Below are 18,866 nucleotides of genomic sequence, written 5' to 3'. Positions count from 1 at the left end.
AATGTGCAGTAGGTAAATGAATTAACTTACAATATATCCTGGTGCATAGGCCCTCTCAGTCTTTTGAAATTAAACATATACTTTCATTATTCAAGGAATGCCATCTGTACTACCAACTTCATAGCTTTTCTTTATTTATGTGACAAAGACCAATTGGGGGGAAAAACAGAATTCAAAGATAAAACTCTTTTAGAATCAAGATAGATATGTGTGTGCAGGAGTTCCTCATTACTCATCTCCATTTGAGTACTATGTCCTGACTTAAGCCTACTTCCAGGCCTTTAATTACCAAACATTAACCATGTTTGTGCTTCTGTTTACTCCGTTGGAGAGTGGACTGTAATGTCATCGTGGAAAAAATTACCATATGAAGATTCAGGTTAATTAGGACAGAAGCAACGTTTGTACTATAAAAGATCCTGCTGCTTTTCTATATAGCTTATTCTGTCAGAAGACACGATGAGATTTACAAGTGGGTAAAAAAACATCGGTTTATATATAATCTAATTTTATCTGTACCAAAGTTTTTTAGGCTGGTAGATTTTAAAATAACAGCTCAGGATACAATATAGGAAGACTGAAAGCAAAGCTAGAAGAAATTATGTTTGTTTCTTGATGAGCATAAACCACTATAATTTGTGCATTTCTTGGGTGGAGTTTAAGATTTACTTTTGGGGAGTGGGATTGGAGACTAAGAAATGAATAATTCTTTCTGAGTATATGAATTCCTTTCTCTTGAATGTCCATACATAGGGTCTAACCTACAATGTGGTTTATCTGATTGGCTTGGAATTTTGAATGCAAAGTTTGAAAAACATAATTTAAGACTTAGTACTCTGATCACAGACGGTTGTAGTTTATTCAAATTGTGGTTTAATGGTTAAAGAGAGAGAATGGGTCCCAAGCTTTTATTCTCTTGGCTCCCTTCCCTTTGCTCCTCCTAAGTCATCAGTCATATTTCCAAGAAACTCCCTTCCTTCCTTTCTAACTTAATTGACTGTCCTGTATGCTCTTGATTTGCCTTCTTCCCTTATAGCTGTTGGGCAAGAAGAGTCTGGGGCTTTCCTATTGCTGAGTTAAATTGCTATTCACTCATTTTTGAATTGGCAGAAAACAACGACCAAACAAATTTGCTACCCTGTTGTTGATCCTTATCTATGTAGCATTTATTACTTCTACTTTTGGCTTGCAACCAAAATGACTAATAGAACTCTTCCCAGTTGGGCTGGCACTTGATTCTGAAATGAGGTACTTCAGGCCGATCAGTGGAGTGAAAACACGATTTGGAATTTGTAAAAGTTAAGTAAGGAGTAGAAGAGGTTGATGGTGGAAGCCTAGTCAGACAGATTAGAATACAGATGTTCTGGTTACTGATTTGTTTATCTTGTCATTGAAAGAACATCCAGGTTTGAAGCAGTGTCTGATGAATTCCTTCCTTAAGAGGCTTTGAGCAATCAATCATTCCCTAGGAGATCATGTGATCAGTAAGAAATTTGGGAAACGTTAATACTTCCCTAGTTCTTCAAGTTCCACCACCACTTCTAAACTATCGTTTCCTAGCCTGGCATCTCTCTTTATGTATAGTGTTTCATGCACAGAATCCCCCAATATCATCACTGCTAAGAATTAGGGGAATTGAAATTCACACTTCTGGAAGATGCCAAGTTTTAGAAAATGTTGTCTAGGCTGACTGTCTGTCTGTCTGTCTGTCTGTCTGTCTGTCTGTCTGTCTGTCTGTCTGTCTCTCTCTCTCTCTCTCTCTCTCTCTCTCTCTCTCTCTCTCTCTCTGTATGTTTGTATGTTAGGGTTGCACTGAATAAAACAGCAACTTATTTTTCATATTTAAAAAAGTAACCATTTCACACATTCCCCCTTTTGTTGTTTTTCAGAACAATGATTCCTATCACTGAATTCCGCCAATTCTCTGAACAGCAGCCAGCCTTCCGTGTTTTGAAGCCATGGTGGGATGTATTTACAGACTATCTTTCTGTTGCCATGTTGATGGTTGGTGTGTTTGGTTGCACATTACAGGTAAATAAACAGGACTCCAAGTTAAAAATGAATAATACCATAGAAGCAGGACTGTGATGTGTCTCAAATTCTAAATGCTGGTTAAAAAAAAGGTTTTAAGATCATGGATACTAGAATTATTTGTTCATCTGCTCAAGTAACATAGCAGACCAATTTGCAGTAGTGTTGCTCAGCTTTTGGAGTAGTGGGCTCCAGAATCACATGTGGTCATTTAAGTAATATGATATAGGAGAAGAGCAAGCAGAGGTGGTGGGTGGAGTTAAACATGTCATCAGTTTAGAATCTTTAATTCTTATCTAGGATCAATTGAGTGCCGACCAGATTCTTGTGCATAGGTTTGTATAAATCTATGTTGCAATTTTACGAATAGTCCTGATTCTTTGCTTTGACAAATACTTTTTTATTTAGCTATCATATTAATATAAGGTCTGGTTGTCCTACTCTACACTTGACATTATATAATTTGATCACACTTAAATTATATAAATTTGATCCTATCCAAGTCAGTCACAAAGAACCAGGACCATTGTGTAGATTGCAGCATAACCAATTTATTGAAGCCTATACACAAAAATCTAGTCAACTAACAGTCAGCATTAACTGGCGCTAGATAAGCGCCAATGAAATTCATAGGAAGGTGGAGTTGGATCTCTTGTGGTAATGCAAGGCCTCTAAACTGGTGTTACGTTTAACTCTGCCCCCCAGCTTTGCCTGCTCTTCTACATATAATGAATCTTTGGCAGAGTGATGTGTGTGTCCAAATGAAGTGTTCTCATAACCGCCTACACATTTGTAGTACATTGGAAAATATTTTCAAGTGTACGGCTTGGGGTACGCTCCCACCAGCCGGTACGCTCTCATAGAGAGGGGCTCCTCCAGGTGCCGTCAGCCAAACAATGTCGACTGGCGGCCCCTAGGGGGAGGGCCTTCTCTGTGGGGGCACCTACTATCTGGAATGAGCTCCCTCCGGAGATACGGAGGATCCCGGATCTGCACACTTTCCACCGTGCTTTGAAGACACTCCTATTCCAGCAGGCTGGCCTGGCCTAATTTTTCCCCTTCTTTTAAATTTTTAAACTCAAATTTTAATTCGTTTTAAATTATTGGGAGTTTTAAATTGTCTCGGGCAAAAATTATTTAATTGGATTTTAATCATGTTTTAACTTTTGTATTTATGTTTTTTATTTTGTGCCTGTTCACCACCCTGAGTCCTTCGGGAGTAGGGCGGTATTTTGTATGCAACCCCAACAACTCTAAAAATTGTTACATGATTAAATCCATCTGACAAAAAAGGTACTTAATGGATACATAGGTAGTAAATATTTACTTTTATTTTGATTTAATTTAATACAATTTTGCTTGGCCCTGATAGCTTCCTTTTGATCTAAATGTTTAGATCAAAACTAATAAGTTTCATACTCTTGGTATGTGCTAATTTGGGAAGGGGAGTGGAACATAACTTTTTCTTTTAAATTTAAAGAATGAGAAAAAAATAATTTGAAGGAAAGAAGGGAAAAGATTGTATTAAAGATTTACAAAATATAACAGTTATGTAGGAGTTTACAAAGAAAAAACACATTCCACTGTTATTTCTTATAAGTCACTTTAGATTGGAACAGATATGAAGATAATTGCACAAGAGTTTAGCATTTTAATTTCTCTAACATTTCAGCCAAAAATCTCTTCATCCCATCTCATATTTTCTCTATTAGCAGATAATACTCATTAATCAATGAGCAAAAATCCATTCAGTTACTAATAGACACACAAACACACACAATCTTAAACAAGTAAACTAACTTGTTTCCTTTCCTTTCCTAAAGGAGTTCCTTTCTTTTAATTAACCCAGTAATTTATAATTTTCTCTAAAAATGCAACAACAAAAGCCCCTTCCCATATCATATCGCATTTCTATAAACAGATCCTTAAAGCCTTGTCATTCAGACTTAAGAAAAATTCCATTAAAATGGAAACAACAACATATTGAAAATCTTGATCTTTAATTCCTTCAAATACTGTCCTACAAATTAATTTATAATTTTTCCAGTATTTCTTTTCAGAAACTCCTTCTCAAGCTTAACACTGTCCTTCAATTTTAACACTATAGCTTATCACTGTCTCTAAAAAATACAACAACAAAAATCTTCATACACACCCACACATTACATATATATATTCCTTGATTGAAAAAGTCAACTTTATGATCCTCCTTTTAAAAATCTTGATTCCTTTTAAGTAACTGATTTCTTTTCATTCTCTCTTTATCTTTTCTCACAAACTCCTTTATAAATATAACACATCTCTTTTGTAGGTCCACAATAAAAAGTTGTGCAAATCACTTTTCTGAGTTGAAATCCACACATCCAAATTATTCTTCTGATCTATGATTCTTTTTTAACTATTAAAACATCAGCCACTTTCATTTGTACAGTAAGTCCTGTTTAAAGTCTTTGCTAATATCTTTCTTGTAGCCTGTCATTTTAAAATTAATATCCAAAGCAGCCTGATTCTTGGTTGTATTCCCTTCTATCTCCTGTTTAAAACCCGTTTTTATAGTAGCAGACAATCTTAAAAGTTCTGAGTGCATTGTTGCCAAATTTCCTTCCAGATTTACACCATTTTGTGGTGTATCTATATCGGAGTGTGACAGGCAAAATATAGTCTTTTGAAGGTAACGTTCTGCAAAGACAAAGTCATCTAGATCAGGGCCCCCCAATCCCCAGTCTGCGGACTGGCACCAGTCTGTGACATGCCAGAAACCCGAACCGCACAAAAAAACCGAAGCCCCATCTATGGGATGCAGGCAGCAGCCCCCTCCGGTCCATGGAAAAATCTCTCTCCACAGAAGCGATCCTTGGGACCCAAAAGTTGGGGGGCGCTGATCTAGATAATAAATTTGCCTTTTTTGCACTGACTTTTGTTGTGGACTTTGCCTTATATTGAAACCATATATTCCAGAGTGTTTCCTCTCTCTCTTACAGAAATTCAATTTGGTGGATTAAAAACAAAGTTGAAAAATCTGGAACATAACAATTTTTTAATTTTTGTGATACAAATAGCATTCAAATGCTATATATGGCATTAAGTTGTTCTTATTCTCTCTTTCCTTCCACACATACTGTATTCTGTCTTTCTTGAATTGGCAGTCAGTAGCAGTTATATGCAAGACTTAAATTCTTGACTCTAAAAGCCTGTATTCTTGGCCAGAGGCCTAGTGCTAACTAAACTTCCTACTTCTGGCTTTTCCTAGTCAGTGTATGTATTACCATGATCAGCAGAGTCCATGTAAATTGTTTCCGAGATGCAAACAAAATTATTCATTGGGAGCAAGAGGTAGTGGAAACGGCAAACATAGAGAGTAGGTGGAATTTGATAATCCGGTTTGGCATAATATTACAGCCAGAGTAGAAATATTATTAAATAAAAACTCTGAATGTAAGGTCCTGGTGTCAATGACTTGGAGCTAAATTAGAGATCCAGATGTCTTCTTCTGTCCTTGTGGAATCTGTAGCTAGACTGGAAGGACATGCTAAGAGAGGGACAAGCTTGGAGTCCTTGTATTGTAGAAAGCAGCACAAAATCCCTGAAGCCTTATCTGACCAAGGCAATGCAATTAGTCTGGCAAGTTTCTTGTAACATAGGGGACTGACAGTAAAGTTTCTGTTTGAGATTGTTCACTAGTGGCCCTGGTTGCTTGTGCCTGACAGCACTCTGTCATGCTCCTTTACCTGAGAATGCACTGTTTTGCCTCCTGCAATCTTTAAACATGGCTATCATGACAAGATACAAATTGCAGGTACAATATTAACAGATATCGGGGAAAATACATCATCAACAGCATTGTACCATATCACATATCAGATCAAGACTTAATGTGGTTTGCTTTGTTTTGACTTTGTAATTTGGGTAAAAAAGCTAAAGCAGGGGTCTCCAAACTCCGGGCCATGGCTCAGAACCAGGTCAGAGCCCATTAGGAACCCGGCTATGCAAACAGTGGGCAAGTGTGTGTTTGAAGATGTATTAATGCAAGTGGCATGCATATGCGAAACCATCCCCTCTCCTTCCCTGCCACCAGTTGGTGGAACTAGAAAGGTTGAGGACCACTGAGCTACAGTGTGCTAATGAGTAAAACTCAGGAAAATAGCAAGTAAGAAAGCCAATTTTTGAATTTATACTGCTGCTCATTTCCTCTTCTGCAAACAAAGCTGCTTTGCTGGCACAAATCTGTGATTATTCAGATCATATCAGAAATTCAGACCAATGCGTCATTTGCAGTATCTTTATTACTGATTGTGGGACTAATTGTTTAATATAAAGAATTATTTTCTGCAGAGTATTGTGGTCCACAACAAAGAATTTGAAAACACTTGTATGTATTCAAACATTCTGTAATTGGGCATTGCAGTTCTCTGTTTACCTAAAAAGAAAACTAAAACTTCCCCCACCCTAATATTTTCCCCTTAAAATATGAGGGCCATCTTATATTGAGAATATAATATTGGAAGCAGATGGATTTTTCATCTTTATTTTTGAGGTTGGAAGTCAATTTAAATTCACAATCATCCTTCTTTTGATAAATTGCACCATATGGGTGCAGAGGTAGAACTGGTCTAAAACAAATTTTTGTTAACACTGGAACTGGTAATATTTAAGCCACTACATGGACCTTTTGACTTGTATATTTCCTAAAGGTTGATGGAGAATAGCTCATTGTCCTTTCCCTCTGCAAGATTACCTCATTTGTCCCATCTATTATGAGGCTTGGGAGGGCATAGAGCAATAGAGCAAAGTGTAATTACAGCTGCTTTTAATAGGTTGGTCTGGCAGTCCATTCCTGTTGTTGAAGTTAAGGAGGCCTAACCCTTAAACTATCAGGGTTAGCTTAATGCTCTACTTCGAATAAATGTAGGGTTTAATGAATATACAAATGCATGCCCCTGTTGGCAGTTGAAGAGATGCCCATAACAACAATCTGGAACACTCATCTGGCCATTTTGATGGTAAAGAGAAGGCCCTGTGATTTGCTTCCTTGTTGCTAAGCAACTACAAGACATAGTTTGCATGCCGTTTTTTCTCCCAGGCTGCCGGAATGCCCAGATGGGAAGTGATACAGCTACAGAAGAGAAAGGAGCAAAGCTGCTGTTCATTGTAAAGATTTAATCATCTATGGCCAATTTTTCCGTTGGAAGTAAACATGGGTGCCTTTTGAAATGCTAGATTTTATGAAGGGGGCCTTTGAGCGACTCATGCCACCCAAATACAGAGGCTCATGGTTTGGAATTTTTTATTCTGCATGAATATAGTGGAATATAAAATATTTGAAAAGCCCTGATCTATGCTATTAGTCAGCCCTCCCAAACTGATTCTAGTTTTAGGAAATACAGTTCCAAAACATTATTCATGGCAGAAAAACATGGTTTAGAGAAAAATATTAACTTTTTGCCTATGGCTTGAAATCTTATACCTTTCAAACCATCCAGGCTTCCAGTCTGAAAACTCAGGCTGTGATTATCTGCCAAATTTACTAAAAGGTGCATCTGTATTTCTATATGTTTTAATATTTAAGCCACCATATTTCTATGTCTCCTTTCCCACAGTGAAATGGAGACTTGCAAACTTCGGATAGCAATATATATTGCAAGAGAGGGAAAACATCTATTACCTGCCTTGAATGGAACAGGCTAACAAATATATACATGCAATAAAATCTATAATACTGTGATTTTCTTTTGTATTGTTATTTAGTTCAACAATAAACACCAAGTGAAAAGGATAAATAGCCTTTGAAACAGATGGTCAGGTTGAAATGTTGGTGGCCAGAAGAATATAACAGCACTGTAGTTATCATTTTTACACACAACTGAGATCTACAGAACTTCTGGTGATTATGGAGGTGGCATGATTCATATTCCAAATCTAGAAATTTTATAGGTAGAGATGTTTCAAAGTCTGTAGGTGTCTGACCTTTTCTTCCTTCGCTAAAAGAGAAACTTGCCTCAAAATGTATTTTCAAAATACAATTTTTGTTTGTGTGCATTTCAGGTGATGCAGGATAAGATCATATGCCTTCCCAAAAGAGTCCAGCCTTCTCCGAATATATCTCACCTTAATATGTCAGATATGGATTCCAGTGCAGCTCAGTTCCTTCCACCCAAGCCATCCACACCTCCTGCCACTGTTGAAATGAAGGGCTTAAAGACTGACTTAGATCTCCAGCAGTACAGCTTTATAAATCAAATGTGCTACGAGCGTGCTTTGCATTGGTATGCAAAGTACTTTCCATACCTTGTCCTTATACACACATTGATCTTCATGCTATGTAGCAACTTTTGGTTCAAGTTCCCAGGGTCCAGCTCAAAAATTGAACATTTCATTTCCATTCTGGGGAAATGTTTTGACTCTCCTTGGACCACAAGGGCTTTGTCAGAGGTTTCTGGAGAAGACTCTGAGGAGAAAGACAACAGGAAGAACAACATCAGCCGGTCAAACACGGTCCAGCCTAGCACAGAAGGCAATTTGGTCAAGACGCAGTCCTTAAAATCCATACCTGAAAAATTCATTGTGGATAAAGGAACTCCAGGGGCTTTGGATAAAAAAGAAGGAGAACAAGCTAAAGCATTATTTGAGAAAGTGAAGAAATTCCGTCTCCATGTTGAGGAAGGTGACCTACTATATGCTATGTATGTTCGCCAAACAGTGCTGAAAGTGATCAAGTTTCTTATTATTATTGCATATAACAGTGCACTTGTTTCAAAAGTTCAGTTTACAGTGGATTGCAATGTTGACATTCAAGACATGACAGGATATAAGCACTTTTCTTGCAATCATACAATGGCACATCTTTTTTCTAAACTCTCATTCTGCTACTTATGCTTTGTAAGTATTTATGGACTGACTTGCCTTTACACTTTGTACTGGCTGTTTTACCGCTCTCTGAAAGAATATTCGTTTGAATACGTCCGGCAAGAGACTGGAATTGATGATATCCCAGATGTCAAGAATGACTTTGCTTTTATGCTCCACATGATAGACCAGTATGATCCTCTTTACTCGAAAAGATTTGCTGTATTTCTTTCAGAGGTCAGTGAAAACAAACTGAAGCAGCTGAATTTAAACAATGAGTGGACTGCCGATAAACTTAGGCAAAGATTGCAAACGAATGCCCATAACCGTTTGGAACTGCAACTGTTTATGCTGTCTGGACTTCCTGATACAGTCTTCGAAATTACAGAGCTTCAATCCTTGAAACTTGAAATTATTAATAATGTCATGATACCAGCTACCATTGTGCAACTCATCAATCTCCAAGAGCTCTCCCTATACCAGTGTTCTGCAAAGATCCATAGTGCAGCCTTGGCATTTCTAAAAGAAAACCTGAAAGTCTTGAATGTCAAGTTTGATGACTTCAGAGAACTTCCACCTTGGATGTACGGGCTCAGAAATTTAGAAGAATTGAGCTTAATTGGCTCTTTATGCCACGACATTTCTAAAAATATAACTTTGGAGTCTTTTCGAGAGCTGAAGAACCTTAAAGTCCTGCAGATTAAAAGCAACCTGTCCAAAGTCCCACAGTCTGTAGTTGATGTTTCAAGTCACCTTCAAAAAATGTGCATTCATAATGATGGCACTAAACTAGTAATGCTCAACAACCTGAAAAAAATGGTCAACTTGACAGAATTAGAGTTGGTGCACTGTGATCTGGAGCGCATTCCTCATGCTGTTTTCAGCCTTAACGCTCTTGAGGAGCTGGATCTCAAGGAAAACAATCTGAAATCTATAGAGGAAATTGTTAGCTTTCAACACCTTAGAAAACTTACAATCCTAAAGTTATGGCACAACAGTATAACCTATATCCCTGAGCACATAAAGAAGCTCACCAGTCTAGAACGGCTTTCTTTTAGTCACAACAAGATAGAGGTTCTCCCATCCCACCTTTTCCTGTGCAACAAAATTAGGTATTTAGACTTATCTAACAATGACATACGATTCATCCCCCCTGAAATTGGGGTTCTACAAAGTTTACAGTATTTTTCCATTTCTTGGAACAAAATAGAGAGTGTGCCAGATGAGCTGTACTTTTGCAAAAAAATCAAGACACTGAAGATTGGGAAAAATAACTTGTCTATTCTTTCACCTAAAATTGGAAATCTAGTGTCGCTATCCTACTTGGACATTAAAGGAAATCACCTGGAGTTTCTTCCCCATGAACTTGGTGACTGCAGAGCTCTTAAAAAGGGTGGACTTGTGGTTGAAGACACCTTATTTGAAACTCTACCTTTGGATGTTAGAGAACAGATGAAGGCTGAATAATATTCTCAGTACTCAGTGCAAACTTTCTGCCAAATGCCTTGTACATAACTAATATGCCTTCAAGTCTTTATCTTATTTTGATGTATTTTGACATTTTATATATGGATCATTTTGGAATATATGTATGACATGTAAATGTTTATATTTATATAAGCTTTCTTTTTCTACCCCACCCACTTCCATGTTTACAATTTTATTTTTTAATTTTGGCCTCATATTGTATGTCTCTACTTTTTACTCTGCTTTGTTGAGATCAAATTGCTGACATCTGCCTTAAAAAATGCCCTAGCTCAAACGAAGATAATCATCTTTAAAAAATAAATAATTTAGGTAACATATTTAAGTAGAATAATTTATGGTTGCTGTAGCAACTGGGATTCTTTCTATTCTGCTTTTCAAAAATCACCTAAATGCTTTAAAACTGAAAAAAGTGTTCTTTATCTTGTTTATTTCCTAGTGCCAGGTAATTGTGGCTTCTGCAAGTCAGATTGCCCTGTCCTTGGGATTTCTTTATAGCAAAACAGCAAAGTAACCGATCATTGATAAAAGATACTTCTTCGCTGATGACTGTTCTGTACTCATCAAACCTATGCTGCTATTGCTGGCAATAGAACCTGTTCTTTAAAAGACTGAATTAAAATCGCACTTTAGCTAGGATTCAGTTTTATTTAAATTTCTTTTGAGTCTCTTGACTCCATCTTTAGTATTCTTAGTTATAATCAGAACATGAGTCTGAAGATTATGTTCTGACACTATGAATCTTTTCTTTCATCTCTCCTTTTGTATGTTAAACACTGATTCCTAAATCTATATTAGTAAGTCTTTGCAAATTGCAACCAGATACGATTTTGCACAAAATAGTTTCTATCATGAATCTATCATGAATACCTTCATAATCATCTAAGGGTGCATCTATGTCATAATTATAATTTCAAAGAGAAGGAAAGATCAAATTTATGCTGTTTTAATAATAAGGGTTTTTTTTCTTTGTCCTGGTTTCCCACAAAGAATTATAGGAATTTAACTGAGTGGGAGGGTTAAAAATTCTATTAATTATTTCCTCTGCTTCTCTCATTCTTAAGAAAGTACAGCATCCTAGATTCCCATGAAGTGACAAATGTGTGGTTGTGAAATATTTTGGACTTGATTTTCCATGAAAATGTAGCATGCAAATCAATTATAAACAAAGTCATGCAAGTCGTGACTTAAGGAATTTTTAGTCTACTCAATTACTCATGCTTGGTTGGAGAGAAATAATTCAGTTCAGAAGGATTTATTTCCAGTATGTTACGAAGAAAATGTAAACATAGCTCTGCACTGTAGAGAATAATCCAGAAAGATGTCTACATGTGGAATAAGTCTTCCCTGAATTTGGTCATTACAGATGTAATTTGCACTTAAACATCTATCATCAAATCATTAAATTGCTAGGTGGATTAGTATTAGAGGTATGCAAGGTGTTCACAACTAATTGCTTGTGACTGCAGTCAAGCATCATAGTAAGTCTTTAATTTATTGTAATGGGAAAGAAGAATAGGCTCAAATTTATATACCCTTATCTCCTTTTCTATCATGGCCAAAAGTTGTAAAAGAAGCCTGACACATGAAGAAAAAAAAAACCAGAGGCTCTGGGCAGGGCACAAATAGAGACCCTGAGTGGGCAGGAATGGAGGTCTAGGGTGGGGCACAGATTTAGGCCCTGGCTGTTATACAAATAGAAGCCATGTGCAGGACATGAACGGAGGTCCTGTGGCATGCGAAGAAGCCCCGGTTGAACTGGCACAAAAGAAGCTCTCTGCCAATATAGGAGTGGGCCATGGTGCAGCATGCATGACTGCGGGCAGGGCTGGGTGATAGAACAGCTGGTGGCAGCAGATAAGGTTATAAAATGAGGTGGGCCCAAATTTTGTTCACTTGGAGCTGCAACAGTTGAAACTTTGAGAACCGGTCACAAATTGCTTTGTTCAGAGCTGTCGTAACTTCAAATGATTACTGAAATGGATGTTAAGCGCTTGTATAGCTAAACTAAGTATGGAGTGGACTTGATTCTACCCTCTTTCTCGTATCCCACAGAGTCCACGACAAGGTTTCTGCTCCCACTATTTAACAAGCACCTTCACAAGGAATCTGACTTGAAAACAGTACATTTAGTGTTTGCCGAGTGTCTAGATTTGTCTTTCCTGGTAGGTTCACCAAACTAAGCATCCGATCTATGACAAAAAAAATGAAATCTTCATAAACCTAGATAAAAACAGCTTCCGCATTATACGTGTTGCAATCTCATGTGCTCTTTTTCTTAAAAGGGGGAGGCCTCCCGAGTCAGACCTGTCAACACCCATGTTCTTTTCCTAGAGTGATATTCAGTATAATTCCCACCAGAGCAGGAGGACAGAAGGCCCTTCCATTGTTGACCCCCTTCAATTGGTACTGAAGGCATATTGCTGATTTATTTTCTAATTTGTCTGACCCCGTTTCCGGTACCTCTGGATTATCAGTTCCATCAATTGTCTTTTTTTAAAAAAAGAATACATATGAATTACTGATACATTCCAACTTCGTTATCATGTATGTTTGTTTGGCACGGCTCAATTCTGCACACGTTTATGTTGGAATCGGAACCACTTAATTATTTAAGCCTTTGGGGTTCTTTAGGGTTACATTGCTCAGTTCAGACATGATCTCATCATTGTAAAACAGAAACAACCTCCACCAACAGAAACTGTTGCTTAATCTTTCAGCAACAGTCTTGAGTTTTTTCCTCCATTCAGAGGACCTATCTATATTACAAGCAGTTTTCGGTTTTATAGTGGCTTAACTGTCATGAACCTTGAGAAATAATGTTTGCTAGAGTCTCTTATAAATGCAATTCTCTTGGAACTACAGCTAATAGACTAGGCTATGCAGTATTTCCTAGTGTTTCTGTATGAAGCTGGGAATCCCAGGTCTTGATGCTATTAAACAATAAACTTCCACTTAATGGAAAACTACATTATTGTTAAGGCAAATCCTTATGCTAAAATGGGAAATGCAGACCGAAGTTCAGACCCTGCCAACTTGTCTCTCATCTTCATTCTTTGCTTAAAAGTATAAACAAGTCAAGGGTTGAAGTAAAACATCCCAAGCTAAAAGAGTCTTACAAGCAGTCCATTCTCTACATTGCTGAGATTTTCCAGTACACAAAGAGGAGAAATGTTCTTTTCAGAGTCTTAAATCTATTCTATAAACCAAAGTGCTGATGTTGTTAATAAATAAACTATTTTAAGTTGTCAGTACAACTAGTGACTTTCTGTAGAGATCTATTATAGAACTGAAGTCTTGTCTTACACTGAAGAGGAGAATTGATATGGCCTAACAGTATAATCTGGCAAAGGTCTACTTTTACTGCAAGGGCATACTACAAGGGGTGGCTTATCACCCATACGTGGAGGGTGCTATTTCTGTAATTACACAAGATATAACATCTGCTGAAAGGATGCCAGAGTTGTATGCACTATTCCTATCCAGAGTAATAAGATGAAAGGGCGCACGTATATCAATGCATATCCGTAATTGCAATTTCTTTCATGCTTACAATATTATATATTACTGATTAGAGATTGTAAATTTTGGGCATTTATGATGGGATATGTGTTCTATACAGGTAGTTCTTGACTTACAACAGTTCATTTAAGTGACCATTCAACCATGGCACTGAAAAAAGTGGCTGTTTTTCCCATTTATGACCATTGCAGCATTTCCATGGTCAAGGGATCAAAATTGAGATGCTTGGCAACTGACGCATATTTATGATATCTGCAGTGTTCCGGGGGGCTTGTCATCATCTTTTGCGACCTTCTGACAAGCAGAGTCAATTATTCACTTAACAACCCTGTTACTAATTTAACACCTGCAGTGATTCATTTAACAACTGTGGCAAGAGAGGTCGTCAAATGGGGCAAAACTCATTTAACAACAGAAATTTTGGGCTCAATTGTGGTCGTAAGTCGTGGACTACCTGTATTTGTAGGGTGAGGGCCAGAAGAGGCTTGTGTTTATGATTCATTGTGCATATAGTATATATTGTATACCTTACATGAATTGCCCATAATATCTACTTTCATCAGAGAAATACTTCAAAACGGCTGCAGGATCTTGGCCACTTTCTTTGGAGAAATCTCAGAATCTCCGTAAGGGTTCCTTCAAAGCAAGTAGTCAAAGGAGCACATGCTTGTTTTAAAAAATACTCTTAATGTATTTAAAGCCTTTGTCATTCCTAAAACTGTATTGCATATTGCAAGCAATGTTTTTTTTTTTAATTCAAATAGCAAGTGCCTTTAAATAGAGTTTCTAAAAAAATCTGTAAAATTTTAAATGTATAATTTTTAACAGTGATGCGTAATATTCATGAAATATGCTTAGGAAAATTGACTACTGGACTTCAGTTTAGAGTTATTTTTGTGCAAAGTCATATACTAAATATACTTTAAAAAAACATGCTTGCTCAAAAGTAGTAACTTTTCCAAATGCTACCCATATTGGCAAATGAATGAAGAAGTCATTATATTATTACATATATCTGCATATAAACAACTATTTAAACATTACAGCAAATTATGTCCATTTAGTCTGAATCAGTTTTTCTTCCTATTATTCAGCAGTATTAGAATTGGTTCAACATGATAGTAATTATGCTACGGCTTACCTTAATGCATAGGAACACAATCTGGAATTCATTACTGGTGGTCAGGACGTTGTCAATCCTATCAGATTCTCCCTTTTCCTCCATCCTAATTAAGTATAACTGCAATTTTTATAACAAGAGTTCCATATTATGAGAGTAAATAATGGGATCTGACTGAAATAGAATGGAAAGATAATGCAAAGATTTTAAGCTGTAATTAAGTTGTAACATGATGCCACTTTCAGAAGATAGGTGATGAACAGCTTTCCTAACTTGGCATCTTCCAAACCTGTTAAATTATAGCTCCTGTCAATCCCAACTGTTGTTTGCTTCTTTATCCCATCAGTCTTGACAATATGAAGCCATTGCCATGTTGTGGTGGAATCTAATTTGAGTATCTGTAGTCATCTTCACTCCATTTTATGAGTTCTACCATGCAGACAGACAACCATGCATGACTTCAGAGTCAAATCAAAATTGTCCACTTGGTCTTTGATTAAGATTGCAAGTTGGGCAGTCTTGAGTACTTCATGAATATATTGCTTTACTGGAGGTTTCAAAATTTGTATCTGTCATACAATTAGGTCCTTTGTTATTTTCATGAAATAATAACTCCATAATTAAGAGTTTTCTTAATTGAGATTTTAGGGAAAAAAGAACTTAATGTAAGAATGGAGTTTGGGTGGTTAATATGTGATCACTCTCATAGCTGTTATTTGAAATGGGCCATTCTTAAGCAAATGCAACCATTATTTTCTTTTGAACTTCCCTTTCTGCATTTTTAATGCCGAGCTAAATTCAGCTCAAATGCAGCAAAAGTGTTATAGAACGGTAGTTCCACCAGATAACATAATGCTATAAGGATTTGATTTGATAACTGAATAGTGCGGAAGAATTGTCTTTTAATGGAACTAGGCCAATCTGGAACAGAATAGAATTAAGAGTAGGGAGGGAAAACTGAATAAAATTGGTTCTTTTAAATGTGACGCTTTAGAACATTTAATCACTGTATTTCTTCTCTCATGTCACTTTTTCTGTTGAAAGCATTGACTGATTCCATGTCAGTAACTAAAATCCATTTTTATAATGTGTCTAACATTGGAACAAGGAAGCAAAGTAGATGCAGGCTCTGCCCCCATTTGCCCTTGAAGAAGGCACAATCATACTCTGAGAATAATGTTCACTTTCTCCATGAGATAGCCTTTATCTCATCTCCAGCCCATGAGAAGGACACATAAAAGTAGCATTTTACTCTTATTCCAACTTCTTCCATCTGGTAGGTGAGGTCAGCTAGCCTGTTGTGGTTTAATCTGATACATGTTTGGGAAATGTTTGGCGGCATTTGTCCATCCCTTCCCCTCTGATCATGAGTCATTGTTGCTTGTTTGTCAGTTTTAATTTTCTTCCCCTTTAAAGTCAAAAGTGCTTGCCAGCATCTTGTCAGTTTCAGTTCTGCCAGTTGCAATCATGGTGGAGACTGCCACCTTCCTCCCTGGGATTTCCTGCTCTGTAATCTTTCTGTATGTCTATTTAGCACAGTTTTAATTTGGAAGAGGACCAAAGGGAGGAAGTATACACAAACCAACCTAAAGAACATTGGCTGAGTCCAAACATTGTCCTGGACCATGATTGATGGATGTCTTCCTCACTGGCTAGCGACATCGTGAAAAGAAGAGGAAAAAACTGATCACCTTGCATGAAAAGAGTGGCACTGTCCCAAATCAGGGCACCACCCTCCTGGCAGTGATTGAGAACTGATGCAATAGACGCAGAGAAGAATTGGCTGTGGAGATAAGGAAATGTTAGGCTGACCTAGTGTTGTGCTAACTCAAGAATGGGCAGGTCACATTCCCACTTGTTACAGAAAGATCTGGAGTGATGGCAGCTGCATATATGTGAAGCTCATGTAAACATTCTCACTGAACAAGTAGTGGAAAAGAGATGCACAAGAGTGAAGGCAATCCTAAATGGACCATCAAGACTCCTCCAAAAATTGAAAAGGGAAGTAAAGTTGCTATCAAAAGAAACTTATGTGAAAGGTTACTTTGTAGTCCATCACTATTATTGCAGATACTGCAGTGTTCATCATTTTCTATGTTACTTATTATTTATTAAAGAAATGCCTGCTTTTTCTTGTTACAGCAATATGGTTTGCAAAAATATTAGAGCAACACAAACATTTCAACAGGAAATACAAGATTAAATTATGTGCTGGTTAATAAATCTAGAGTGTCTTTTTTAGAAGGTGTATTCCTGAGTTTGCCAAGTGATATCAATTTTTCCAAACCAAATTGGGTCATAGCTCTTTACTTTTTATATTTTTATTGCTTTTAGCATGTAGAAAGAAAGGAAGAAAAGACTTTAATATTCTTTGCCAATTTAAAAAATACTACAAATTGGAAGACATTCAGGACACATTTCAACATGAATAATATGACAGTAACTCGTAATTTAAGAGTGGTAGATGCAGTTAATTCATCTTCTAGATCAAATTGTGAAATCAAAAGTTGCTGTAATTGTATATGTGGTGATTCTGCATTTTTACACTGCCAATGCAAAGTTTTCTTGTAGTAGCTGAAATAGTTTGAAAACTTGATTGGCAATAACATCGTCTAAATAGAAACAATATGAACAATAATTATTTATTTGCACTTTTTAAACTGAGATTGTCTCACAGTATAAATTTACCATGTGAAAAAAGATCAGAATTGTACTCCCATCCCGGCATCTTCCAAATGCTTTGCCATTTTTAATGCTGGAAATGTGATAGAATTATGATTACAAAAAGAGTTATTTAGAATAATGATATAAGAGGGGTCACATAACAGCTTTCTAATTGTGTTTGGAATGAATTTGGAATTGATCATTTGGATTCTGTAAATAAATGTAGGGCAAAATATGTAGAGGTCAAAGATGTGTCTGATGACTACCAGTATCTTTCTCTGTCTTACTAATTTTCTCTCCCACTCTCCAAGAAACTTAAAACTCCTTTAATCTGTAACTAACATTATTTGGATGATGAACGTTATGATTTCAGGGTTTTCTGAATGGTTAACTAAAAGACCAGTTAGTAATTTAATATTATCTAAGCCTGATATACATTTATGAACTTACATGGTAGGTGATAGCTCTGAGAATCAAAATCTTTACCAACCTTCAAAATTACAATTGGAAACGGTTATCCAAAAAAGCAACATTATAATTCCTCAACAATATAAATAAATCAAGGTAAGTTTTATATTACCCAAGTTACAAGGACCAGGAATTTTTAAAATTGTTTTTCATACTATTAAGAGGATTTATTATTTTCTGAAGAGGTAAAGATAAAAATAAACAGCTTGGTCATGTGTAATCCTGAGAAGAACTATATTATTTTTTAAAAGTTATTGATTCGTTCCTCAGTGACATTTACTCAGTATTGTAAAGCCAAGTATAAACATTTTAAAAAAATAAATATTGACTTTGAAAAAAATCTATATTATTATATACTATTTCTCTAAGCACCATTAATAATACAAAGATCACTTTGTTTTGTTGTTTCAGTCAAGAATCCAATAATTTGCCAGGTCTATCTAGGTTCTGACAATATCTTTGCTTTATTTAATTCATTGGATATTCTATATGAAGTGCTTAGCTGGAATGCTGTACCAATTTAGCAGACATAAAATTATTTATTAAGTTGCCTGGCACATCCATTCAAAAATTCTTTTAACTTTCCCCCCCACTTTGTCTTGTCTGGATTTGTTTGTTTTTCTTTTCAGATGAAGTATGTACAAAAACATGAAAACAAATTATTCTTTAAAACTTCCCAAACAAACATTAAGTGGGCAAAATGCCTGTGTATTAAAAAAAATTGTTCAAATTC

General features: G+C 36.4%; 1 protein-coding gene across 3 annotated transcripts in view; it reads left to right on the top strand.

Moving 5' to 3' along the window:
* LRRC8C (leucine rich repeat containing 8 VRAC subunit C) overlaps positions 1-10,552 on the top strand; it is a 30,707-nt gene extending 20,155 nt beyond the window's left edge. For all 3 annotated transcript variants that reach the window (XM_070941216.1, XM_070941215.1, XM_070941217.1), the window contains 2 exons: positions 1,890-2,031; positions 8,074-10,552. In XM_070941216.1, the coding sequence (XP_070797317.1) occupies positions 1,894-2,031; positions 8,074-10,341 (2,406 nt within the window). In that variant the 5' untranslated portion in view covers positions 1,890-1,893 and the 3' untranslated portion in view covers positions 10,342-10,552. The remainder of the gene's footprint in view (positions 1-1,889; positions 2,032-8,073) is intronic.
* The last annotated feature ends 8,314 nt before the right edge of the window (positions 10,553-18,866 follow it).

The sequence above is a fragment of the Pituophis catenifer genome, unplaced genomic scaffold (assembly GCF_029215685.1).
Source record: "Pituophis catenifer annectens isolate HBS135680 unplaced genomic scaffold, rPitCat1.0.hap2 SCAF_3, whole genome shotgun sequence".
Taxonomy (NCBI): domain Eukaryota; kingdom Metazoa; phylum Chordata; class Lepidosauria; order Squamata; family Colubridae; genus Pituophis; species Pituophis catenifer.
Note: the sequence above shows the minus strand (reverse complement) of the source record. Positions and strands in the feature narration are given on the sequence as shown.